Source organism: Melanostigma gelatinosum, assembly GCF_949748355.1.
Source record: "Melanostigma gelatinosum genome assembly, chromosome: 16".
Taxonomy (NCBI): domain Eukaryota; kingdom Metazoa; phylum Chordata; class Actinopteri; order Perciformes; family Zoarcidae; genus Melanostigma; species Melanostigma gelatinosum.
In genome coordinates, this window is record NC_136649.1 from 22892079 (window position 1) to 22919866 (window position 27788).

The 27788-nt window shown below is 42.6% G+C and overlaps 1 protein-coding gene across 5 annotated transcripts; it reads left to right on the forward strand.

Moving 5' to 3' along the window:
* Window positions 1-4008: 4008 nt before the first annotated feature.
* Window positions 4009-27703, forward strand: larp1b (La ribonucleoprotein 1B). 5 transcript variants are annotated; one of them, XM_079287020.1, is made up of 20 exons: window positions 4009-4780; window positions 7212-7273; window positions 8620-8676; window positions 9372-9606; window positions 10279-10443; window positions 11367-11492; window positions 11630-11786; window positions 13995-14139; window positions 14932-15109; window positions 15370-15524; window positions 15638-15721; window positions 16647-17009; window positions 18887-19001; window positions 20326-20495; window positions 21360-21466; window positions 22099-22259; window positions 22376-22520; window positions 24040-24149; window positions 25446-25573; window positions 26254-27703. In XM_079287020.1, the coding sequence occupies exons 1-20, from the start codon at window positions 4396-4398 to the stop codon at window positions 26491-26493; spliced, it is 3288 nt and encodes a 1095-aa protein (XP_079143146.1). In that variant the 5' UTR covers window positions 4009-4395; the 3' UTR covers window positions 26494-27703. The 5 variants fall into 5 exon arrangements, with proteins under 5 accessions (XP_079143146.1, XP_079143147.1, XP_079143148.1 ...); XM_079287021.1 differs by having other exon boundaries at window positions 18890-19001; XM_079287022.1 differs by having other exon boundaries at window positions 9375-9606.
* Window positions 27704-27788: the final 85 nt, after the last annotated feature.

The following is a 27788-nucleotide window of genomic DNA, read 5'->3' on the forward strand; positions in this document are numbered from 1 at the left end:
TTCATTGATTAGAAACACTCTGAAAGATGTAATACTGTCTGTCAACTGTTTGTAAGTTGTGAATGTATCGTGGAAGAGCTTCTTCATGTGAAATGCTCGCCTCCCCTTTTGTTTGTCCTCCACTCCACTTTCACACTGAAACCATGAAGTATGCGAAAGAAGACGTCCAGACATTGAATGAAAATACACTCTTTAGTCTGGAAAAGTGGTTTCCGTTGATGAACGCGATGCTCTGGTTTCAGATCCCCAGGACCATCGTGAACGTGGTGCAGATTCTCTCCATGAAGCCTCTCAGAGACGTCCAGAGGCCGACTCTGGGATGTCAGCTGCAAAAGTTACCTGCACATTTTTAACTCTTAATCTAAAACAGGGGTCTCAAACTCCCGGCCCGCGGGCAGAATCCGGCCCGCCACGTCATTTTATGTGGCCCGCGAATCTGCCAGCAAAAAAAAAAAAAAGTAAAAAAAATTTAAAAAAAAAAGTTTTGAAGTTGGACTTGGTAATAAAAATATCCCCATGGTCGAAGTTATGAGATAGAAAGTCATAACTATGATAGAAAGTCAAAATGATGAGATACTTAAACACAGGCACAGAAGCAGCTCTTTGGCTGGTTACTGTACATTTGACATGTAAATGTACATTGAAGACTTTAAACGTGGCTTTAAAACACATGAAATACTTCATGTGTTTTGCAAACGCACCCTTGAAAGGATTTTAAGCTTTGAACAAAGTTATTGTAATAACTTGTGTTTGATATTTGTCTTTGATATTTTCTTTAATAGTTTGATCTTTGATCGAGTCATGTGGGTTTCTTAACCCTCAATTAAAATGATTTAAGTTGTAACAGAAATGTTATTTAACAATATGTTACGAGTGGTTACATTTACAACCGGCCCTTTGTGGGCGACCGTGATGCTGATGTGGCCCGGAGTGAAGATGAGTTTGAGACCTCTGCTCTGAAACCTCTCACGTCAAACTGCAGGAGCGAAATATTACCACGAGTTATGTTGAAAGGTAGTGGTGGAACGTGACCAAGTACATTTGCTCGAGTACTGTGTTCAAGCACACATCAGACGTACTTTACTTGACTTTTTAAAACTTACTTCAGAGCTGATCAAATGTGATGTTTTGTCAGAAATTTCAGTAAAACTGAAACACATTTTCTGATAATGATCAGAAGATGAATTCATATTAAAATAATCATTATTAATAGTTCAAAATGAGCTCCAGCTCAACTACAACAGTAAATTGATGGATGAACAGTCACAGGAGACTTTATAAGGAAGTTTAAACATCTACAGTATGTATGTCTGTTGGTGGAGGAAGTATTCAGATCCTTTACGTAAGAGTTGTGAAAATACTCCACTACAAGCAAAAATCCTGCAAGTATAAAAATACAGTTTAGACATAATCCCAAATCTGAGGATGACCACTGATAACTGAATTGTTAGTTTGATAACCTGATAATCCAATAGTTCGATAATCTGCTCACAGGAGTTTCTGCTCGTGTCTCGTTCAACCTGAGGAGAACTCCAGCGAGCTGAAGGAGCTGGTTGAGACTAACACTGAATTCCAGGTGAGTGAATGAAGATAATTAGTCTATTCACGGCTCAACCCACGACAGATGTGACGAGGACGTCGTGCTATCGGGCTGTAAAACATCGGAACTCTCCTTGTTGTTGCAGAGGAGATTAGAGAAGCTTCTGCATGGAGAGCGCTTCTTCAAAAAGGACTTTGCTGTTGTTCTGCAACCTTATTTAGAGAACGCAGAACCGCCACAGCTTCCTGTAAGTCTCACGCTGTCAACCGGTCTTCATTACTTATCAATCATTACTTCATGAGTGATTTTCTTTTGTGCTCCAGGACGGGACGATTGACATGAGCTTCTTCACCGCAGATTGTTTCCACTTCACTGTTAAGGGACACGAGGAACTGGCAAAGGGACTGTGGAACAACATGGTGGATTTATTATTCGGTTTAATTAGCTAAAAGTTTGGTTTGGATATGATTCCTTGTGGGCTCACCCTAAATATAGATAAGATAAATGAAATGAAATGTATTTTATTTTATTTTATTTATCCAAGATCATCCCATCGAGATTTTTTTCACATAAAAACACAGAATACCTTTTTTTTTTTTGCTGGTGGAAATGGGCTTCCATAGGAACCAATTTAAAAACAAAACAGCAAAAAGTTAAAAGAAACCTAAAAACAAATAAAAATCACATAAAAGAGCCTTAAAACAAACCATCATATTGCATCAATGTGTGACAAATACATTCAGAGCTCAAATGATCCTGTTTTCATCATCTTGCATAATCTAAATATAATTTCATTGATATTTGTATCAATACTTTTGATAAAAAGTGAGTTAATATTCAGTGTTGATGCATCAGATTGTCTCCTACATGAAGTCAGAATTAAACTTCTTCTTCAGTTCCAGCCGGTCGGAGAGAAAGAGGTGATCAAGACATTGTCAGAGCCGGTAAAACTCATCTGTCCATCAAAGGTACAGCTTCCTGTTGGAGATCTTCATGTTTGTGTTTGTTGTTAATAACATTACTATAATGTGTGTGTGTGTGTGTGTGTGTGTATATATATATATATATATGTGTGTTCTCTCATGTTCTCCAGGAGCATCCTTACATCTACACCCGAGTGAAGTCGTCTGCAGCGACGCTGAAACGTTTCTCCGTGCCGCTGATGTCTCTGCTCTCTGTGTTTAACTCTCTGTAGTCCAACAGGCTGAGCAAGGCACCAGCGCTGCCTGGAGTTGAGGGTTTGATTCCCACCGGAGCCCCCAGTCCCACTATGACTTATTTTGTTTGAAAGATGTTGTCAGTTCAAAACGCTTCAGGCGACAGTTTGCATCTTCAATGGATTTATTTTTTATTAAAACATTGACCAATGGTCTGTATTTTGTTTGTGCATTGGTGGTGTCTCCTCTTCTGTGATTACATATATTAAATATAGATATATTAAAAAGGTGTCTGGACATTTGCTGAAAATATGAATATGTCAACCAAGTAAAATAAACACATTATCCTCGCTGCCAAACTTAAAAACTTCAATGAAAACATTTTACCGTTTTGTTTATAATCTCAACTGAATCATCCTGTTCACCAGCAGCTCGTCTTCACACAGTCTGGAAGCACTTAAGTCATTTATTCTGTGTAGATATGTAACCAACGGTCATCTCTACCGGCTTTTTTTGGAAAACACACAAAAACAGACTTTATCATGTGAATTCTGATTTCATGTGATTCTGTCATGACAGTGTTCTTCTATCGTTCTTCACTGAGATAACCGCTCTGTGATAAACTTGTGATTTGAATACTCGGTGGTTTGGTTTGCAAATAAACTCCAAACTGAAATATAGCTGTTGAGTTAGATCACTCAGTAATCAGATAACCAACCAACACAACATAGTTTAACAGTGGCTGAAGCTGTAACTCAGTAAAACATAATCAGTAAAAATGGTTAACAAATAACTGATCTCTTTATATTTATTATGATTTATTTTACTGCAGTGGCTTTTAACGGCATCTTATTTTTGGTTGATAAGACGACAACTCAATTAAAAGATATCCCTCCACATTAAAGGTAAAAAATATATGAATAAAATACAATAACCAGCAGTTTCTTGCAGTACTTATATTTCTGTCAGAGATGAAATGAGAGTTGATACTTAAATAAAATATCTGTGAACTTACCTCTTCCACTACTGCCTCATGACTACTTTTACTTTTGTTACTTTAATTACATTTACTGTACTTCTGTCCTATTACTGAACTAATATTTTGAATGCAGGACTTGTACTTCTAACAGTATTTTTACTCTGAGGTATTGCTTATTTTATTTCATTTGAATACTTCCAAAAATAACTGTTTAAATGTAGTATAAATACATATGTTGTAGTACCGCCGCGTGGCCGCCGGGGACAGCAGAGTCACTGTTTACAGGCAGACCAGCAGCTGGCTGCACGAGCTCTTTAGCCCGGTAGCGTGGAGTTGAAACCAGAGACACCGACAGCGAGGAGATCGCTGTAGTAGTTTTGGTTTTTGGGGGGAAAAGTTACATAAAAGTCGCAGGTGAACCAGCCAAGCTCTGTGTCGTTTACTACAGACTCTGAGGTAACTACTTGTTGATATGAAACAGTCGATTCGTGCGGAAAAACAACAACATTTAAGCTCGTCGATCTTCTGCATGGTCGCTAGCTAAGCTAACAGTTAGCTTCAGAAGCTACTTGGCTAGCTGACTTTAGCGAGGAGGTCCAGCCCAAAAAAAAGTTGTTTACCTACGAGCTTTTCGCGACTTTTTTTTCTCCGGGATAATAGCTCGAGGACCAACTATTCACACTGGATTTAACACCGCTTGCTGTTAGGAAACTAGCAGGATGTCCACGGAGGTCGAGTGTAGCAAGGTTGTTGTTGCCTCCTCGGGTTTGACAGGAGCGGAGGAGCAGCAGCAGAAGAAGAAGAACCACAACAAGTCCGAAGGGCCTCCGGAGCCAGAAGAAGAGAAGCCGCTGCAGAAGGGCTCCTCGGACAACAACAAGCAGCTAGCGGACGACCTCGGCTCCTCCGAGACGGACTCGCACAAGAAATGCAACGAAAACGACAAAGAAAACGATAAAAGCAGCAACGCTGCTGACTCTGCGGTCGAGGCGGTGAAGAGGAAAGTTGTCGAGGCTCCTCCGCCCAAAGTCAACCCGTGGACTAAGAGGACAACGGGTAGGGTGCCGGTCAACCACATCAACAACACCGGCCCCCCAGAGAAAGGTGAGTTTAATTTAAATCTATTTAATTTCCTAAATTGTGACAACGATTAGAAGCCGTCTTTGAGCTCCTTGTTTGCAGCATTTTTGACAGCTTCTCTGCACAATAAATCCACGTTTAATGTCCCGTCATTCCTCATCTGTGCCACTTTTAAGGGTTTGAATGAAGTGTGTTTTTCAAACTTGAATGTCAAGAGGTGTTGATGGTAGTCATGTGTGCACCATCCCCCCACCTGTGCTCGGATTGCTCCGCGTGCACCACGTGTTGATTGCTACTTTCTTTTCTACCTGTAACTTCTACACACCATCCAGCTCCTCGCGCTGTTTCACCCGCATTTTTGGTTAAATGCAGCACGTGGGGAGGGGGAGAACAATCCGAGAAGCTTAATCGGCCTCGTGTTGGTGTTTAAAAGCGTGAATAAGCTAAGACAGCCGAGGCTAGCTGCTGCTGTAGAGACACGTTTTGCATGTCCAATGGCCGGGCTTCCTGCAGGTCCTCCCACCAGCCTCCTGCTCTCCAGTGTCACCGGTGAAAGTGTGTGAACGAGGTGGCCGGACAGCTGGACGACGTACAGTAGACTGGGGTTGTAAACTATTCTGTTTACTTTGGAGGAATCTAATTAGTGTATTTGTGAGGAATGAGTTAATCATTAGTTGTTAGAAATGGGGCCCTTAGAAGTACACAGAGCCCAAATCTGCGACAGACGAATGTAATACAGAAAACCAAGTAACTATTACTTCCATCAGGAATGATGATAATACACATTATGTAAGCAGAGTCCTTGACATACAATCAATAGTTGTTGGATTTGTTAAATGACAGAAAATAATGATACATGAGCCTCAAAATGTTTTGCCATTTTTGCTTCTTAAATGACGTTAACAATTGATATATAAATTGTTAATTATGCCTGTAACAGCTGATTCATATCTAGGTATAAATATCATAACATAGAGACAAAAATGAAGCCTGTCACCAGTCAAAGAGAACTAAATGTATCAAACGGTTTAATATAAAACAAAGAAAATTCTCACAGCTGAAACCAGTAAAAGAGCATTTTTGTAATTTCCTCAGAGACTGAGGCGGCGTCTTCTAATCGCTTCTAACCAAATATAGTCACTTCACCAGGATATAAAACAGAAAACACTCACATTTAAGAAGCGTTTTTGTCATATGCACAATTAATAACGACTTCCTACGTAATGTGTCTTTTGCCTTCAACTCTGAACGTCGTTTAGAAGGAAACACGAAGTCGAAGAAATAATGAAAACACTGAGTTTGAAAGAGGTGAATGTTTATCAGGCATGGAGGGTGTAATGGAAGACACTGTTGCATTATGGGAGATGTAGGATACAGTGTTTTTCCAGTATTAACCTTTTCACTTATTTTGAAATCACTTTCAAAAAGTCCCTTTTAACTTAAGTTTATTTTTAAGATGCAGCACCCCTTTAATATTTGATTAATTTTCTGTCTATTTGTAGAAACTTTATTATCTGTAAAAAAGTGACATAAATTGTCTGTTTAAAAAAAGAATACACATTTAAAAGCACCCAGACACTCGTAGAATAAGACAACTATCTGATCAGCTCATTGATCAATCAGCTGATCAGTTCGGTGCCATTTTAACAGCTGAAAGAAACAAAACACCTCACTTCACACATAAGAATGTATTGATTTAGACTACTGCGTCGCTCTAGTGTGAACATGTGACCTAGCTTTGTTAAACTGTTAGTGAGTGTGTGTCCGAGCCCGGGCCGGCCACAGTGGAGCTATATTGGACTCTGACGAGAGCACCGGCGTCGTTTTACAAGAGGAGCTGTACGACGGACGTCTACCGGCTCAGAGAGCGTCCCAGTTGATAGAAGTATAAATTTAGGTGCAACTCAACCTGTTTTGCTCAACTTAATTAGTTGATGCATTTAATATCCGTTTAATATTCGTATTCAGTGTGAAAGTATTCATGAAAAACGCCCCGTTGTGTCGAGGCAGAGGCCGTTATTGAGGTAAACTAAGGATTAGACCTTTTTTATTATTATTTGTGTATGTATATATAATACTGTTTTATTATATATAAAACTGTAGTTTTTCCTTTGTGATTTGGTTGAACGGTCCTCGGTCGGCACACACCCGTTCGGCTCTTATCAATCCCGACCATCCTCTGCAGAGCGATAGGCACTGCCAGTCTGCGGCGGGCCACTCCCAGCATGCAGCTGGCTGCGGAGTCGCATGCCGCCGCCTGCACACAAACACCCTCAACTTGTTCAGTCGCTTTGTCCCCCCCCCCCCTCTCCAAGGGGAGGATACTTATATTCACTCTGAGCTGACAGAAAAACTCAACCCAAGCGTTGAGCAACCTGCTCGCTTGAGGGGGGGGTGGTGGTTGATTTTAAAATGTCAAGTGTGATGATGTCTCTGTTTGTTTCTGTGTCTGCAGAGCAACAGAACACCCTGAAAGTCGTACGTGCCAGCAAGCCCAGAACGAGAAAGTCCAGCAAGGTAAACGGCTCTTGACCTTTTCTGTGTTTTATCTGAAACAAAAGGAGTCTGAATACTGCAGATGAAAGGTTTAATTCCATTAATACAGCTTACATAATTAAACCCAAAACAACACTTAATATCGGAACATGTTGCTATTATCTGTTGTTTAATGTCTCATCTTGAGCGTACATTTGTTTTTAATTCAGCTTTTGGTTCAACTAATAATAAGTCGTACGTGATGGCGTTCCCGGGTCTCACCTGTAGATAAACAGACATGTTGGCGTCTCTTCTTCCAGGCTGTGACATGCAGGATGTGAAGCCGACAGCTGCTTTAAGTTGGCTCTTCTGTTTGCTGAACGAGTTTTTCCACCGCGGTTGTTTAATATTAATTGTTTGAAGAGGAACCGACGAGTATTAACAATGTCTGAGTTTGAATGAACACAGAATATTGTTGTGAGGATCTGAGCGTATCAGCTCTGTGGCTCTTTGATGCTCCAGTTTAAGTACTTTGTGACTTTATTAATGTTAACTTTCAAACAGAAAGTGGATTCTGGCAGGAACTGTTATTTTAACATGGATGCATTTTTGATACACATATTATGTCACATATGAGACTAACGGTGAAACATAAACTGTCTGAACTAGTTAGTTTGGTGTTAAATACAGCTCGCTCAAACACATAAACTATAATATTGATTTATCACCCGGTCCTCTACGGGGGATTTTATTGTACAATATGTTTTGTCTAATTCCACTTTAAATTGTCAGTATGTGACAGTTTAAGATTACCGTACTTTTCGGACTATAAGCCGCTACTTTTTACCCCGCGTTTTGAGGAGTCTGCTTATAGTCCGGTGCGCTTTATATACGGATTTTTCCGTAGCTTTTCTCCACAACAACAACAGCCGCAACTTCCGGTTCCGGTTCCGGTCAAAAAATGTCATTTAAGAAGAAAAAAGGATCGTCAACATCACTGACTTTGTGTATCATATTTCACTAATAGTTAATGTAAACAGTAGTTTTTCTTTGGTGAGTTGGGAACGTAACTTGTCCCACCACAGAAGAAGTCGAGCTGCAGTAGGAAGCTGATTGAAACATCAGTGCTGCAGCTCTGACCCTCGCCGTCTAACCTTGAGCTGCTATCAGGCTGTCCAAATGTTCAACATTCTCAGAGGTGGAAACTCCGCCGGTTTATCGTCCTTGTTTGTTTCCCGACAGTCGGAGCAGTGACCTCCTTCTCCTCCACGCCGGCCTCGACCAGAAGGAAACTTCAAATGTTAGAAGCATCAGAATGAGTCCAGCTGACTTGTGAAACGATCCTTCCTTGTTGTTGATGTTTGTTTCTCTCTCTCAATGTTTTACAGTCCGGTGACTTCAGTGATATCACAAACTGGCCCACGCCTGGTGAGCTGGCCAAAGAGGTACGTGTGTGTGCGTGTGTGTGTGTGTTAAATTAAACATTAAAGACAACAACTTGTGCTTCAGTGTTTTCTGCTGCTTTTAATGAAGCGACTGGTCTGATTACAGAAGAGCCTTTTGTTATTTCTGCTCTAAAAACGACGTGCTAAGTTTTCCGGATGTGGTGCGTCAAACATTTAGACGCTAAATGATTTCACGTTCTTTAATAACGTTCCAGGTCTTCTTGAAGTTGTAAAAATGCATCAAAGAGAAGTTTAATTGTTTAAAACGCTGTCCTGTGTCCAGGAGAGCCTGAAGAATATTCTCCTTTATTAACTAAAATATAAAGTCTTTTTGTCGTCACTTTGTCAGGTCTCAATAACCGGCCCTCAAGTCGAGATAAACATCGTGAAACTTTTAGAACGCTGCTAGAAAACCAAAATGTAAAAGTCAACGTCATAGCTGGACCCAAACAAAGCGTGACAGCAAAGAGCCATTGGAGCGCGTGAACCCCTTAAAATGAAGCAGAGAAACACTTGAGACCTTCATAACCGGATTATGAGTAAAATTGTATGAATGTTTAATCTGCGCATCAAGAACTAGAACTCGAACCTAAAATGTGTGTCAAAGAACACAGAACAAACGGAAGCAAGCGGAATTCAAGCATGAGGATAAAGTTGACGTTTCACCTGTAACATCCGGTCTGTCCGTCTCCCAGCAGCAACAAAATGTCCTCAACAACAACGGGAAGAAGCCGGCTTCGTCCTCGCGCAGAGACAAGGAGAAGGGGGGGGATCAGATGGAGGGGAAGTCGGAGAGCAGCCACGACGGAGGAGAGAGCAAAGAGAACCAGGAGGCTCAGCCCGACCCGCTGGGGGAGCTGCCCAAAGACGGGGAGTCCAAGGCGGGACAGGACGCCAAGAACGCCGCCCTGAAGAAGAGGGGAGGCGAGGGTGAGGACTGTCTCTCGCTCATATTATTTTATTTATTTATATATATATGTATGTGCATTTCTTCTCTCCTGTGAAATGATTCATCTTTATATAATCAAATCGGTTTTTAACTGTTAAGAATCTGCTTAACTTGGAGATGAACGCTTTCTCTGTGCTCTGCGTCCTTGATTGCTGCGTAGAGGGAGCATGAAGCACATTGATCACATTGGTTGGTGCATGTTCTGCTCTGATAATCTCATGTGTTGCACTTCATCTGATTCGCTTCTACCTTTTTAATAAACTACATTTAAATAAAAGAAAATACCAGGAAGCGATCTTTATGGAGGCTTATAAGAGACCACACCACTTCATCAGCTCTTCATCAGCTCCAGAGTGTCTAAACCGGAGAGTTTTGTTCCAAAATGAGATGAAATCATCCACCATAGATCCACATTTTCAGTTTACCAACATGATGAGGTGCTCTTTGATGGAAACTAGTCCTTTTTTAAAAACCATTATTTTGAGTTTTATGTCCGGGTGAGTGTTTGGAAGCTGACTAACCGGTCGATCTTTATTTTAGAGATGCACGTTGATGATTTATTTTGTTTCAAACTGGATTTCCAGCGTTTCTTCCCCTTCGTTTTCGGAACAAAACTCTTCCCGCTCTGTTTTTCGGTGTGCAATCATCGCTAGGTAACAAACGTAAGTGGGTTTCTCTGCCGATGGAGGACGCGTCCCGGGACGACGCCGGCAAGACGTCTGGCAGGGGTCCGGACACGGAGCCCACCAGCGACTCGCACGACCCGGCGTCGCCCGATCACACACTCCATAATAACAGGGCGCACGATAGCAGCAGGAGTAAGTGGTCTTCTGTTCACGCACGGCAGTCTCTGTTGTGCTTCTTCACTCGCTGGTTTTGGGTGTTTGCTCACCTCGTCTGTCTGTCCAGTGTCTTCATACTAACGCTTCTCTACGGTGGCGAATTTGGGCTATTGTAGTTTAAAAAGTGGGGTAATATTCAGAGAGAAAAATCCGAATTTTTACGAGATTACAGTCCTAAATTTACAAGAAGAAAACCTCTATTCTCTGAGATTATTTAGTCTTCAATTTGCTCCAAAAATACCAGAAATTCTGAGATTAAGATCGAATTTACAGGAAAAAGTCAGTTTTTTGTCAATGAAGCACAACGCTTTTCTTTGCTCGGTTGGATGAACCTCGTCGCGCCGTTAAAACAGTGCGCTGACAGGAGCTGCAGAGTGCAACAGTTATGAAACCTGTTTATGTATCTTAAAGGACCTTCGCCTTATTGAGGAACATTGGAAACAATCTGTAGGATTTATCTGATGATTCATTGGCAAAATAAAATGAAGTACAATTCATACTGATGTGTTCATGAAAAAACCGTTAAAGAATAAGCGTATATGCATCTTTCAGGACCCTGGAAGATGCAGTCATTACGATAAGAATACAACTTTAGTAGCAACGAGACGACGGTGGCGTCGGTTGTCGGATGCAAAGCGAAGATTTTTCCTCTAAATTGACAAGTTATTTCTCTGAATATTACCTCCGTCCCCGGCTCCGTAATTCATCTGTTTTTCTACCTGCGATACATCGTCGTACACCGCAGAGTGAATGCGTAGTAGAAATGAGTTCCCTATGTACTTTTAACACTTTGTTTGTATCGAGCTCTTAGAATTCATCAGGTGTTTTATGAGACTTTCTAGTTTGGGATGAACTACGTGAGATATGTGACGGAGGTCTTCGTGTTTTCTTGATGTCAGGTTGGAGAAGAGAGCCGCGGGACTTTGCGGACGATACTTCCAGCGTACGGAGCGACGGCGGGAGCGTTCGCGGAGGAATACGAGGCCGAGGGAAAGGTCGCGGTCGTGGGAGAGGACGTGGACGAGGTGGTTTTTAGCTCTTTTACACCGGATACTCACACCTACAGAATACACTCGCGTTGAGTCTCTACTGAAAACATCTCAGGGTCTAGATGTGGCGCTCGTCTGTTATTCACGAGGTGTTTCTCACGATTCTCCTTCAGGCCGCTACGAACACTCTCAGAGCTTCCGGGACTCTCCGTCGTCTGACGGCTCCGTTCAGGCCAACAACATGGTTTACTACTACGACGACGGCGGCAGCAAGGGCCAGACGTACTCGGTGGACGAAAAGCTTCTCAAAGACTACATCAAACGTCAGATGTGAGTATTCCACAACGACTGTGATTGGCCGCTTTGGGGCCTGGAAGGGTTCTCCACTAGAATAAGAGTTTACCTCACAGAACGTCCAGATCGACTCAACGAGACCCACAAACCAGCCAGTAATCGTAACGAGACATTCATATCCTTCATGTTCATCTTCCACTAAGATGCTTTAACAGCTGCAGGTTGAGAACAAGAGTGAATGAAGAGTCAGTGACGCAGTTTATTGTCATTTCCATCTGTTGTGTTTTTAATTGCAACAATATGTTTCAACAAGGTAAATCTGTCCTCGTGCAGTCTTCGTATCGATGATAATACTTTTGAGTGTGTTTTTGTACACACTGTGTGTGCATGATGCGTTAAGGGGACCATCACAGGAATCCACCTCTCTAAGAAAACAGGGCTTTTGGAGCCTTAATGCTGAACCAATTTCTTCCGTTTGAATGTAACTTCAAATATTCAGATTTAGTCGAGCATCAACCAGCTAGTAATAATATATTTAATGGTAATAGAAACCCTCAAATGTGACGGAAAGCTTCTTAAGACGCATTTCAACGCGCTCAGATGAGATCAAAGTGGAAACCACCTTTTAAAAGGTTTTATTTTAATTGTATTTAACCTTTACTTCTCCGGGATAATAGATAACAGAGACGGCAGACTTACAACAAACCAGCAGATTGCATCAACCGGAGAGTGACCGTTCAGTGTCACTTAAAGTGCATTCAGTGCTCAAACGATCCTTAATCCTCCTGAAGATCTTACATTCTTATAAAATAATCTAGTTCATAAAACGTCACCATATTCAATGTTTTCATTGTCGCAGAATTAGTTTCTGTTATTAAAAACTGAGTTGATGTTTGTAAAACTCTCAATATGATGTTTAAAAGGCAGTTATTCATAAGTTGAGACTCAAACAGGCGACGGTTGTTCTGAGCGTCTGAATGACGGACGAGCAGTGAATGCAGCACGTGTGCTCGGTGGAGCTCCTCCGGGTGCGTTGTGTCCTGCAGGGGGCAGCGTTCACTCTGTCTCTGACTGACAGCTCTGGCCTCATTTCAGAGGAGTGGAGGGTGAGGCGGACGCCTAAATATAGCCCGAGTGCTTCGGAGGGGACAGGATGAATTATATGCAGCGCTGAGCGAGGAAATGTAGAAAAAAAGGGAAGAAAATACAGTGTTTCAGGGAGGAGGGTGAAGGGAACGAACGAGGGAGGGGGGGGGGGGGGGGAGACATTCTTGTCTTCTCCTCTCTCGTCTCCCTCAGCGTTATTCAGACTGCTCACTCAGCCGGCGTTACGCCACATGAACCAACGACAGCCCGCCGCCTGCAGGCTGATCGCCACGCAAAGACGTGTGTGTGTGTGTGTGTGTGTGTGTGTGTGTGTGTGTGTGTGTGTGTGTGTGTGTGTGTGTGTGTGTGTGTGTGTGTGTGTGTGTGTGTGTGTGTGTGTGTGTGTGTGAGAGAGAGAGACTGTGTGTAACTTTAAGTGCTGGAACTTGAGAGTCGGAGAGCTTCTCCCATCCACAGATCTGGTTTTCCGGTCAGAAACTTCTACATTTATTGTGGCTCACGAGAACATTTAGAAGAATTATAAAGTGACAGTCTCACAAAAATAAATAACAAACGTGTAATAAATTACACAGAACAACACTGAAATGTGTCTGTAGCATCACATCGCACCACTGCTTTGTATTTTTTTTTTTTTAATGGAAATTAAATTTAAAATAAAAAAGAGGAGCAAAAAACTCCAACATTTAGACATCATTTTGACTTTACTGCGCTTTAAAAAACAAAATAAGTGGTTTATAAACTCGGACAGTTGCTATTTTGGTTACATTTGACCATATATAACATTATATTACTACATTTCACCTGTATTAAACTCTCCGCTCTTTATCTGAACTTATTTCGGCCTCTGTGCTGCTGAAACAGCTGGATTCTCTTCTCTTATGTTCACTGATAAAACTGTCGAGCACTGAACGCTGGCGTTGAATGTCAGATTCATGATCTTCTTCTTTATTTCTGAGATGAGAAACTTCCTTATTTGAGACATTAAGTTATTTTATGGAAATATTAAATGTATATTTCTCAAAGTAAGATGTCAAAAAAGTAACTCAAAACGACATTTTTACATTCGTTTCAAGTAGTGTGATCCTGATTAACTGTCTTATTAGTTGGTCACTACCTCTCATTGTGCTCCTCTTGCAGTGAATACTACTTCAGCCTCCACAACCTGGAGCGAGACTTCTTCCTGAGGAGGAAGATGGACGTGCAGGGCTTCCTCCCCATCTCCCTCATCGCCAGCTTCCACAGAGTTCAGGCCCTCACCATGGATATCAGCCTCATCATCGAGGTCTGTGTGTGTGTGTGTGTGTGTGTGTGTGTGTGTCCTTTGCACATCTCGAGAGCTGCTCATCCGATCTACTTCATGCTTGCTATCTGTAAGTGTTCACTCCAGTGTTAATAAACAGGCGAGGAGCCTTAAAGCTTCGTTTATACTCGCTGGAGCGCGCTCTAGAAACTGTTTTAAAAATGTACATTTGAGTAAATATTTCGGCAGTCAAGTCAAATAGTTTACAGTACACTTACCCCTTGTTTCTTTATTATGCAATCAATACTCCTTTCTTCACAGGCCTCGTATGAAGAGGTCAATGAATATGATATACGAGTTCGCAGTTAATCGTCGTTTGAAGCTGATTTATGGCGTTTTACCGGTTACACTTCATGTCGTCTTGCTTCTTCACAGCACATTATGTTTCTACGCTGCCACGCGGAGAGTTTACACAGATCCAGACTCCAGTGAGGCAGGTTCAGAATTCAGAGAAGTCGTCTGTTCGCGGCAAATACAGGAAAATATCTGCTTCGTGCGTTCGCATGAAAAGTAGCCGCACGGTCGGTGACGTGTCTCTGTTCTTCTTCTCTCCATGTCCGTATAAATACACAGTCGATGAGCTTCTTATTCATTCTTAAAAGTCACCAACACATACAGTACAGTGAGCGCTGCATACGAATGCCTTTCGCCTGATGTTTGATCATGTAAAATAACTTAAAAAAAAACTTAAGTCTGAAACCCAACCAGTGAAGTCAATGAGCACGAGTCAACGTGTTTTTACTTTTCATGAATCGAATGAATAAACATCTCCAGGCGCTGAAGAGCAGCAAAGAGGTGGAGCTGGTGGACAACAAGGTTCGCTGTAAAATCGACCCGGAGCGCTGGCCCATCCCGACCCCTCCCGTCGTTGGTTCCCCCCGGACCGACTTCTCCCAGCTCATCAACTGTCCCGAGTTTGTTCCCCGACAGACCCTCAGCTCCACAAACTCAGGTCAGTGTTGAACTATTCTTCTGCTGCAGAAAGAGAAGATCAAAGTCTGGGGATGAAGTATGGTGTGATATCTTTTCTTCCTCTGAGCCACAGAGCTCCATTTAAAACACACCCGTGAGCCTCACTGTCGTTTATTGTGACTCACGAGAGCACCAGACGTGGATTCCTCCACCGCTTTAATCACGTTTATTGTTCAAAGACAGTTTTAAGATCTTTTTCGGAGGTTGTCTAATGGTGTTATGTGTCGGGGGGGCCTTCAGCTTCATCGCCCGAGAAGGAGAAGACTCGTCCTGAGTGTGACGAGCCTCAGGACTCGGCTGAACCCATCGGCTCCTCCAGCCAGGAGGCTCCTTCAGCCAAAGACGCCGACGTCTGGATCCAGGTGGAGAAACGCCACCGACAGCCCCCCGGAAAGGTACCGAGTCCAGATCCCCGTGAAGTCTTTCAACCGTTCCTCATCCCTTTCCGTCATCTCATCACGTCTTCTTCATGTCCTCCGTCCTCTTCGTGTCTGTGTTCATGCGGCAGCAAGCTGCTGCTGCTGCTGCTGATGTGTGTGTTGTCGCCTCTTCTCTCCCCTCAGCGCTTCAACCCGACCTCTTCCTCTCTGCAGTTGAGTTCTTCCTCCTCTCACTTTGAGTTTTACTTTATTTCATCATCACTTCTTCTCCTCCTCCGGCCCGTTCGTCTCCTCCTTCATGTTGTGTCTCATATTTACTGACACACGTTTCTCGTGCAGTAATATTGTTCGTTGTTAATTTATCGTAGCTTAAGTGGCAACGATTCGGGATTTTCAATATGTCTTCTCGTAGCAACGAAGAAGACAATTCCCAATTATATATTTAAGATATTTATATTTGATTAAAGGGACAGAGCACATTAATAGACATTGCTGTAAACAAAAAAATGAATGTAACGGTATTGAAATAGGATATTTTGTGATATTTTGTGTGTATATACAAGTAATATAAGTGTGTGTGTGTGTGTGTATATATATATATATATATATATATATATATATATATATATATATATGTATATATATATATATATATATATATGTATATATATATATATATTTTTTTTTTTTAATAATAAAAAAATAATAAAAATGACAAAAGTTGTAAAGATAGCAATGTAAAGTAATGATATTGTGTATAGAATGTTAAGTACTTTTAAAACACAGAAGTGTACAAAACCCATTCATCAAAACATGTGATATTTTAGTATAACTACTGAAACAGCGCCTCTCACAATCATCCAGGAATTCTAGATTTGAAACGACTACAAGTTGCATCTTTTCCTGCAGTTGAGATAAACCGTCATGTTGGGTTTGTTGGTTGTAAAGTTATAAAGTTTATTCTTATAAACTAGCTCAGTGTTCGGACACGCGTGAGAGTTTTAATCGATCTTCTCGGCAAAGGAAACGACTCGGCGTATTCCGCACACGCTCCTTTAAACTCTCCACGTCGTCGCCCCGTCCTGTAGCTTCGTGCTCCTCGTGGTTGGTCTTTAAATGTCCCTGACTGTCGTCTAGGAGCGCAGCGATGCTTCTCCACGCGCCCACCCGGCTGCTCATCAGGCCGCTCCCGACCAGGAGGAGCTGGACTTCCTGTTCGATGAAGAGATGGAGCAGATGGCGCCGAGGAAGAACAAGTTCACCGATTGGTCGGACGACGACAACGACTCCGACTACGAGCTGGACGACCAGGACGTCAACAAGATCCTCATCGTCACGCAGACCCCTCCTCATATGCGTAAGCACCCCGGCGGCGACCGGACGGGAAACCACGAGTCCCGGGCCAAGCTGACCACCGACCTCGCCAAAGCCATCAACGACGGGCTGTTCTACTACGAGACGGACCTGTGGAAGGGAGAGGAGACGGCCGAGTGCAGCAAGGTACGAATCAAACATGGAGGAACGATGACGAACGTAGGATTAGAAATCTGACATGTGCTGGGTTAGAAGTATAAAGTTAAACACTGAAGTAAAGTAAACACTTAAACTGGCTCACGAAGAGCAAAACAATCATTTCTGTTGGGTGAGAGACAGAGGGAGAGTAATGAGTGCCTGAGAGAAGATGGAGGGTTCTTTGTTGACGTTAACATTCGTTAAACGTGATTCACTTCCTGTTATTGAATGAGCTGCCATGACGTCGCCCTCAGTGGGTCAAAGGGCTCAAACACACACGATGTTCATCTCTATTTCACAGTTTGAGGCCAAAACACGTCCAGAAAACTTGGATTTTTATGACTCTTGCGTCGGCGCAGTCGTCTTCACAACACTGATCAGAGATCTTTAAACGTTGAGGCAGCAGGAGGATTGTAGAGAATATATCCTCTTGAGGTCATCTGTAGTTTAAACTCAAGGCTCAAAGTCTCACCTCAGATATTTGCACTGATTTCACAATTCTGTTAAACTTGTATCCACAATTTATCCTGTAAACTTTAGCTTCTTGTTATTTCACAGGTTTTGGCACAGGCAATGTACAGTTTAGGTTTTCAGACTCTTCAGAAGAGTCTGAAAACCTAAACTGTCTGGGAGCTGTACGAGCTCCCAGACCACGTGTCCCACAGAGCAGTGATCTGCTCCGTCTGCAGAAACACGTCTGTTACACAACGTTGTGCAATCTGGATCGACGTTAATCGACAGATTAGCACAAACATTTTCTTCATCGTGTTCCTTCTGATTGGAGAAAATGTCCCGAACGTTCACCAGTAGTTGAAGTGTGAAGGCAAAGTTGAAGAATATTTAAGTTTTACGGTATTTTTCATGAAGTAAACCAGCTGATTGTTGATTTCAGTATTTGAAGAAGAGATTTTACTTTAGAGATTAAGCTGATTATTGTGCAACAACACTAGCTTTATTAATCCAGAACATTTTTATTAAACTTCTTATTTTTACACAACAATACATAATATTTATACCGTGTATTGTGTGTTTTACAAGTTGTATTTTAATACAAACTACGGCCTGAAGAAGAGAAACACACGTTGTCCCTCTGAAATAAATAAAGTTAATAAATCAAGCTGCCAGTGCTTCAAAACTGCACAGTCGGCAGGATTTAGTAGATACCATCCGAACTGATAAAATGAACATTGTGTAAACGCTGAAACCCCAAAACGTTAAAGGCAATTCATTAAATAACTTTATTTATTTTTTGGTTGTTGACGCTTTGTTGTCAGCTCAAAGGTCGTCATTGATGTCGCCACATGTGGGAAATGTCACGTCTGAACACACACACACACACACACACACACACACACACACACACACACACACACACACACACACACACACAAGAAGGTCACCTGGGTTTTTTTATTTTCTGGCGCCGACGTGTAAAGTTCAAAGTCCGCTGCACATCTGCTGCGTGTCACACACCGGCACAGCACGTAGTCTCACCGCCGTGTTATCAGTGCAAACAGCTCGTAACTTAGAGGCTGGACTGATGACGATTATATCACCAGCAATGCTTCTTTCATCTCCGTTCATTTAAAACACTATTTTACAACACCGCATGAAATCCAGATCATGAAGAAGTTTGTCAAGAGAGGCAAGAGGTCATGAGATTATTTCATGAACATTCCCTCAAACCAAATGAAACTGAACCAACTGAATTCAGAAAGAACCGACAGAAAACTTTATGAAAGTATGATTACATAATTAGAATTAAATGATGAAAAGTGGTCAATGTAAACTTAACTCGAACTGTTAAATAAACTTGTGTTCTGTGTAGTACAATAAGTTGTTGTATTTTTACCTGTGGTCTCCAGCAGGAAGTGGAGAACTTCAAGAAGCTGAACGTCATCAGTCAAGACGAGTTTGAAACTCTGACCCCCAAAGCGCCCGCTGACCCGGAACAGGAAGTCCCGCCTCCTCTCACACCAGGTGAGCTTCACGTTTGCTGCCTTTTGATATCTTTCAACACCTATTAAACTCCATTATTATAACTACCAGGGTTCGTACGGTCATGGAAAACCTGGAAAAGTCATGGCATTGTAAAATGGTTATTTCCAGGCCTGGAAAAGTCATGGAAAAAAATAAAATCCCAAAAGTTTTGGAAAAGTCATGGAAATTTGTTATATTCATATTTTCATGTCGTTCATTTGCACTGAGTTGCCAGCCAGCGTTTCTCAGATTGGAGTGAGACGAGGAGAAAATGTGATGTGATCTTCGCAACAGAACATCTTTGACTTGTCGCGTCTCGGCCAATCAGCGTTCAGATGTGTACAGCGTCTTCATTTCCCTCCGTTAAAGTTGAAGTTACGTTATGTCCGCTACAGTTCATACTTGCTGGGTTAAGTTAACGTCCGCTGCATGCGGAACTTTGTCGACTGTTAACGTTCGTCATTATCGCGATTTAGAAGGAAAAAGCGTAACGTGATGAAACATGCAGCCCCCCCCGTGTTCCGGTTCAGTTCACGCGGTCGCTCGTTAACGTTAAACCGGAACACCGGCGCATCGTGTTGCAGGTTGTTTAACTCAAAGTAGAATGAGATGATTTCGTGGTCAGAATAACTTTCTGCTGCCAACGGTTGCTCATGCAGAGGTGTGTGTAGATCACAGCTGTTATTTTACTCTTGATAAACGACCTCAGCCAGAGTAGATTATCATTTGCATTTAAATAATTGAACTGGATTGAATGCATATTAATTGCAAATAGAAGATAGGCCACAATTCCAACAGCTTTGCAGTAACAGTGGAAGTTAATATGAAGCCGTACAGTAACGGGGCTCAATGAAAACTTTGCACTACAAAAGGGAAAGCAACATGTGCACGAGCTGGATGCTGCTGCCGACTAAAGCTCTCATTGATGTGTCAGTGTTATGAATGCCTGTCAACCAGAGTATATTTATTAATGTTTATTCTTTTAATCAAACTACTGTCTCTCATTCGTTTGTCATTTAAGGTAGACTGTATGCTTTGGAATTCTCATTGTTAGTGTAAATACTACATTTTCTCACTTTCATGTATACACCGAGATTTCACAAAATGTTTGGTCATGGAAATTTGGTTTAAAGTCCTGGAAAGGTCATGGAAATCCATTGGTCAAAATGTGTATGAACCCTGAACTACCTTTGTGAGGAATATGTGCATCAGTATACTTACATTCAACATGTAGATGAAAAACAAAGCATACAATCATCAAACGGTTGCGTTGCTTTTAAATCTGAATGAAGTGTTTCTATTGTGTGTAAACGTTTTCTCTCAGTGGACAGCGGAGCAGAGTTGGCCCGCTCTCTGCCTACAACGGTCCCAGAGTCGCCCGTCGCGCTCCAACCCCGAACCCCCCGAACGCCTCGCACCCCCGGACGGCAGGACCCCAACAAGACGCCACGCTTCTACCCCGTCATGAAGGAGAGCGGCACCATCGATGGACAGGTGAGTGCAGAAGCAAGACACGCGGGCTCATGTCGGACTGACTACAGAAGTGATCAACAGATCAACATCCGGTCATCAGGTCTCTAGTGTGAAAGAAGAAGTTACTTAGAGGTCTCAGTTTAGTCCTGGTCCTCTGTCAGACCTCCGTCAGTAAAGAGACCATCAGAGAGAAGATGGTCTGTTTCTATAGAGTTGTTCTTAAAGCTCGTCATCTGAGCCACCGGGTCGGATTCTAGTGAAACTTAACGTGGACAGACCCGGATCCTCTAGCAGAGACCGGTCCACCGTGGACAGACCCAGATCCTCCAGCAGAGACCGGTCCACCGTGGACAGACCCAGATCCTCCAGCAGAGACCGGTCCACCGTGGACAGACCCAGATTAAATATATAGCGACTCCTGGTTTAAGGCCTGCCGACGTCTCACGATCTAATTTGAATGTTAGTTTTTGTTTGTGCAGTTATTGACCTCAGACTCCAGACTGGAAAAGCTCTCTTTGCATTTGAGGACTGGCAGCCGCTGCCGACCTGTCCTCTGTTTTGCATGTTGACATGGTTGTTAAACACAAACAACTGTTGCATATACTTCTCTGTTTTCACGAGCATCAAATGGAGTTCACAGGCCTCTTTTCACCCGATACCATCTCTGAGGTGTCCCCTTACAAGAGGAGACAGCAATGCCTTCAAAATATCATTCAGATTGTGGGAAACAACCTAATTATAACAAACCATCAGTTGTGCAGACTCGACTTAAATGCCAGTTATCAGGGACATTCTGCAGCTAAGAGGTTGGAGGTTCATCTCGGTGCTCTCCTGGTGAAACAGCTCTTTGTAACATGGATCTGTTGTTGTGGTTTCCTGTCGCAGACGCCGAGGAAGAAGAAGACCCGCCACAGTTCCAACCCTCCTCAGGAAGCCCACATCGGCTGGGTGATGGACTCTCGTGAGCACCGGCCGCGCTCTGCGTCCATCAGGTCTGGTTTTCCTTCATGACTGTAAAGATGCTGCTTTTCACTTGATGTTTCAGTTGTAAACTGGGAAGAAGAAGAACAATAACAGATCACTTCCTTCTTTAACTGTTTCACCTTTATTCACTTCTCTCCACAAATGGTATTAGTTACAAATGATTTTAGCCCCGAGTCATTTAATGTGAAGTTCTGCAAGTAAAGACAAGATATCTTCCTTTCTCCTCCATAACACAGCCGCACGGTGCACAGTTTGTAAAAGCACTGAACAGACAGGAATCACTCGATAAGAAGAGAAAAATAATTTAAGTTCCAGTCTTAAAGATCTCTGCGTTCCTTCTCTTAAGCGGTAACTGCAGCTGCGTTTTGGGATCTAATGGTTTCGTTTCACAGTCATTTCCACGCTTCCCATTTCCTTGTTTATGTAAGTTGTGGTGCAATGCATGCTGGGAGCGTAGCGGTGCGCTTTGAGAGAGGTTTGGGCTACTTTAGGGACATCCAGTGCGACTCGCTTCCTCTGGTTGTGGACTACAGGGTACAAAAGGGCTTAATTGATACAGTAAATACAAATATGCCTCAATGGGATTAGATGGCTTTTAATAGGAGCTGTCACTCACACGTCTTGTCTCCTCCAACTACAGCAGCTCCAACGCCTCCCCGTCAGAAGGAGCTCCGCTGTCGGGAAGTTACGGCTGCACCCCCCACTCTCTGCCCAAATTCTGGCATCCATCCCACGAGCTGCTGAGGGACAACGGCTTCACTCAGCAGGGATACCACAAGTACCTGCGACGGTGCCTCAACGGTGCGGAGGGCAGGTTCACCCACCTGTAGTCGATGGATTGTACAGGTGTTCGCAATCACAAAGATGGTCTTTCGTGCTCTCTGGTGACGGAGTCCATGCTTCTTGTTTCGTTCCAGAGAGGAAACGGTTGGGCATCGGTCAGTCTCAGGAGATGAACACACTGTTCAGGTTCTGGTCCTTCTTCCTGAGGGACAACTTCAACAGGAAGATGTACGAGGAGTTCAAACTGCGTGCGCTGGAAGACGCCAAAGACAACTACAGGTGAGGAGGACATCAGGTGTTTAACATTTATGCATTAAAATATCTAAAATCCACGAGACCTATGCTATACATATTGTACTCAGTGGTCAAACTCAGACAAATGTGTAATTGTATTCAATGAGTCAAACTGTATTAGTACAGCACCTTTCATACGGGTTAGTGAAGTGTTTCACAGACGAATGAAAACACTGAAACCGACCGAACAAGTGTGGACGGTAAAAACAACAGAAGTTATTCATGAAGTTGAGATCAATGCAAGCGAGACAACAGAATGATGAAGATGGAATAAAGAGCATTAATAACCGAAAGTAAAACAGCGTGAACTAAACGCCGATAAAATAGATGCAACTTACAAATAAGTGAGAAATAAAATAACAGTAAATAGAATAACAAATGTTCAACTTAAATACAATAAAATAAGTTGATAAGATAACGTAAATAAAATGTGCTTAATTTGGTTGCTTGTCAGTGGTGTCATATCTTTCTGTATTTGCCCCTTTAGTTGCTGTAACTTCTGCCGATGTGTCCGTCAGAATGTGAGGAAGGAAGTCTGTTTACTGTTTGTATTGAATGTAACATAAAAACACAAGAATTGTGTTGAAACGAGCCCTCGAGACAAGTGTTCCTTGTTACTTTCAGCTCTGAAGTCAGTCTCAGGAGGAGATTCATGGGCACAAAGACGTAAAGAGATATCACCGCTTCGTCATGGTTTGACCTGCCAACAGTGCAGAAAGGCTTTTATTCATTCCTCTCCGTTCAACTTGACTTACCGCTGGGCTTCAAAAGGGGAGGCGGTTTTACATCAGCTGCCAAACCCACATTCTTATCTGGATAGTGCTCACACGCCCTGAAACTCCCACTTCAACCAGTCCACTCGCACTGTAACCAAACACATCAGCTCGTCTTAATCCAACCGGTCGACCCGTCAGTCTGCTTCCTCCGTCAGCCACATGAACACCGTTGATGATCTGTGGCTGCTACGCCACAGATGAGCTGAAAGTTCACACGTCACAACTTGTTGTCTTGAAGTCGTCGTGGTTGTCACACTACATGTCTGTCTGACTCACACTCTCTAATCACGAGGTCTCTAAAAACCCCTCGTGAGAAGAATCAGAATCGGGGGTGGTCGTGCTTGTCGTCGTCACACCTGTTGACATATCGGTCTGTTTCCACACGTCTTTTACAATTTCCCCGATGTAGGTCAGTCACCGTGTTCTCGTAACGCAGAGATGAATTATTCTTGTAGAACAGGACAACGAGATTCTCACATTGGATTTTGGATCATTGCAGAAAATAAACTCTGTGGCAAACAAGCGTCTTTGATGTTTGGAGTTTTTTTTCCATCAAGTTAATCTGCACAAATGAACACAATCATCAGCAGTGAAAAGCTCACGCTATGCTAAAGGAAGCTCCAGAAACAGCCAGCCAGCTAACGTAGCGCAACGCATCACATCCTGTCCATGTAGACGCGCTTGTCTGTGGTCAGAGTGCAGGTAAATATTAGTTTTCCCCTCTGCAGGTACGGTTTGGAGTGTCTCTTCAGATACTACAGCTACGGTTTGGAGAAGAGATTCAGGTTGGATCTGTTCAAGGACTTCCAGGAGGAGACCCTCAAGGACTTTGAGAGAGGTAATTAGAACCAGAACGTAACCAAGTGGCCCTGAACGTCACCTCAACGCTCACCGGCTCACCAGGATTTTCAGAATAAAAGAACTGCTCATTGTTAGTGTGGAGAACTTGGTTCACCAATAATGTGATATTTGCATAACCCACTCAAGTTTGAATTGCAGCACAACTTTAATATAAATTAATAATAATAATGTTGAACAATAAACACAACTACCAGACATGATGTAAATAAAAGATCAGTAGCACATACAATCCCCCCCCCCCCCTCTAAACCGAATGTGTGGAAAGTGGGAAAAGAAAAATAGGATTGAAGTCGATTTCTCAAACGGAGGATCGCCCGTTAAGACTGCAGCAGCCACTTATTTCCAGCCGAGTTATTTCGGTTCTCATTCAAACGCGATCTGTCAAGAGAGATGAAGCGAACACTGAAGTTATCCACGGACCAACCGGCACGCGTGTGACCACGGTCACAAGCCAGATACTGAGCTCGCGAGTCACAACCGGCTGAGGTTATCAAAGCACTAATTAAGACGCGTGCGGCTTCACGCGAGTCCTGTTCTTATCTCAAAGCTCTCGCAAGTTATTTCAGTGTTTTATCTGATAAATAAGAAAGCGTTTAATCAGCTAAAGGGGTGTGGCTTCAGTTTGTTAGACGGAAACACACCATGTGACGTGTATACTGTATATATTATACGTATATATCACGGCAGAGGGACATGTCGCCGCCTTTTTACCACACAGTGCTCCCTATTTACTCTCACTTCAGAGGGAGAAATGTATGCTTCATATATATCGGGCAAAAAAAAAACTAAGACCAACTAAGAAACTGGTTTGTGCTTTGACTCTACTCCCTGATAACAATCCCACAATGCACTGCGTCACATTTTAAAGATGCTAAATGTGCCGTTGGGACGCAATGCACCTCTGAGCCAGAGCACTGTGTGCTTCATGCTTTTATTTATATATATATATATATATATATATATAAATATATATATATATATATTTCAGTTAACCAGCAGATAGAAGCCTAAAGTACAGTTTGTACTTTTCTGCTATCTATCTGTGTTTCATTTCAATTCATTTATTTCCATTCATTCTTTATTGTAAAACTTTTTTTAAATAAATTGGTTGGTGGTTTAAACTGCCAAAGTACCGTTCCCCGTTAGTCAACTTGCTAACTAACTAACTTGGCACTGATTTTACAAAGTTTCAGAGAGAACTAAATGAGCTGCAGATGATGACGCTGGTATTTGACAAAGAACTGTGAATTTGTGCTGTCTGGTCCTCCTGCAGGTCAGCTGTATGGACTTGAGAAGTTCTGGGCCTTCTTGAAATACTCTAAGATGAAGAAACAGCCCATCGACCCGAAGCTGCAGGAACACCTGTCCCAGTTCAAGAACCTGGAGGACTTCAGGGTGGTGGTGAGTCTCCGTCTCATGACAACAAAACTGACATCAAGTGTCACTGATATATGTTTTTAGGAAAGAATCTCCAACTTCTTCAAACTACGTTGGATTGCCTTTAGTTTAAGTTGACAACTGGACAGTTTGGAGTTAATTCTAAGGGTTGTCAATTGTGTTGAAGAAAATGTAGTTCCAGAACTACAGAGACCACCAGGGGGCGACTCCTCTGGTTGTATAGAAGTCTATAGAAAATGACTCTACTTCTCTCTTGATTTATTACCTCAGTAAACATTGTCAACATGAGTTCATGTCTCAATCTCTAGTTTCAAGTCTTCTTCAATACAGCATGATGTTCATTTAGTACATTATGGTCCATTTAGAGTCAAACAGACCATGAAGCAGGGGATGCTTTAGGGCGGGGCGACAGAGACGTATGCGGCACCTCTACGTTGCATTCTAAATATGGTCACTTCCTGTTCATTAGCTGCGGAAAAAAACAACACGGCAATGGCCGTAATCCAAGATGGCGACGGCGAAGTCGCCGAACTCAAAGCTTCAAACCTGTTTCTGTAAATGGATACAAAAGTAGATCTGTTTGAATTGATGTGGACGACAGATCAGGGGTCTACAAGCAGGATGTTTTTCATCGTCTGATCGGCCTGTCTTCCTGTATTGAACTCTGACCTTTGTGTTCGCAGCCCCCGATGGGAGAGGAGGGAGGCAGGAGGAGATGTCACTCATCCTCGGCTGGGGATGAAGGGAGGCGTCGGCGACATCCTTCCAACACTACCTCAAAGCCCACGCAGGCCTCCAAGTCCTCCACCGCCGCACCGAGCACAGCCAAAGACAACGCCCAGAAGACAGCCGCCGCCGCCGCCGATGGGAAGAAGGCCGAGTCCGGAGCCGCCAAGAAGGAAAGTGTTGCACCAAATAAATGAAGCTCCCTCCGGTTCAGGTGTGGGTTTGAATAGAAGACATGTAGAGCGAGGCGGCTGCAGCAGCTCTGAGATCAGCGTTTCGCTCTTTTCAGCGGTCAAAACCGTTTTGGGAATGAAGAGAGGCGGAGTGTGGTCGACTTAATTTGATTGTTTTTTATCTGTGCATTTCATTTGCCAAACAAGCAAGCAAGCATAGGCAGTGAGCCGGAATCTGTGCGCCTGACGGCTCGTATAACGTTTAAAACACACAAAAAAACTAAAACAAAAAAAAATGCATTCCTTGCATTTTGCCTTTTTATTCTCTCAGATGCCAAAACTCGTCAACACTTTTCTGTTGAGCACAATCTGTAAAGAGCTCTGGTCTGTATGGAGCTCTCTGCCTGTTGAACTGTGACTCTAGTTTGCCAAGATGAGAGATCCTGCAGATTGTCTTGAGTGCCTTATTCTGATTCAGCAGTGAAGACAGGAGCACTGTCGACCCGAGACACGATAGTCCAAATTTCACTTTTTACAGTCTTCCCAATTCATTACTTGGGGTTTGAATGCGTTTAAAACTGACACCACTTGCAGGTTTAATCTCTTCTTGAGACATAAATATCTTATTTTTCTTTTATCATGACAATCAAGTTGACAGCTGCAGTCATAGATTTGTGAAGGACTGACCCCCGAGGCTGCTGCTCACTAACAGATGTGCCCAGATGTTCAGACCGACGGACGTCACAGCTAAACTTATGTTTGTTTTTAAATTAACACCTGCAGGAATTATGACAAATTTAAAGTGGGAAGCTTTATTTCAGGTCCCATTTTTACACCCAGAGGTAGTATAATTTATTGTTTTATTCTTGTTTTTATTTTTACTTGATTTGAAATGTGTCTGCTGGAGTTATGGGTCTGGAGCTAGTGTCATAAAACCACAGTATAATTTCGCTTACTTCATATCGTGTTTGAGGCTTTGTGCTCTAGAGCGCTTAAATCATTAACTTTCCTTTACTTGATCGATGGACTTAAGAGGTTTTTAAGAGTTGAATTTAAAGAGAAAAAAAATGTAAATACTATAAAAAATCATTTGCTGTTCAATTATTCTTTTTGGTTTTAAGAATTGATTTGTTTTATCGGTAGTGTGGTGTTGAGTGTATTTTAGGATAATGCATGTTAATGCTACAATCTTGAATTGTAAAATGCAAAAAAAATATAAAATCAGTTGATTGTATGAACTTGTGTTTGTGTGGTTTGTGCTGCTTTCTGTTCTCTTACTCTGCACATTTTCTTGACGAGGGCGACTCCTCCAGCCGGAT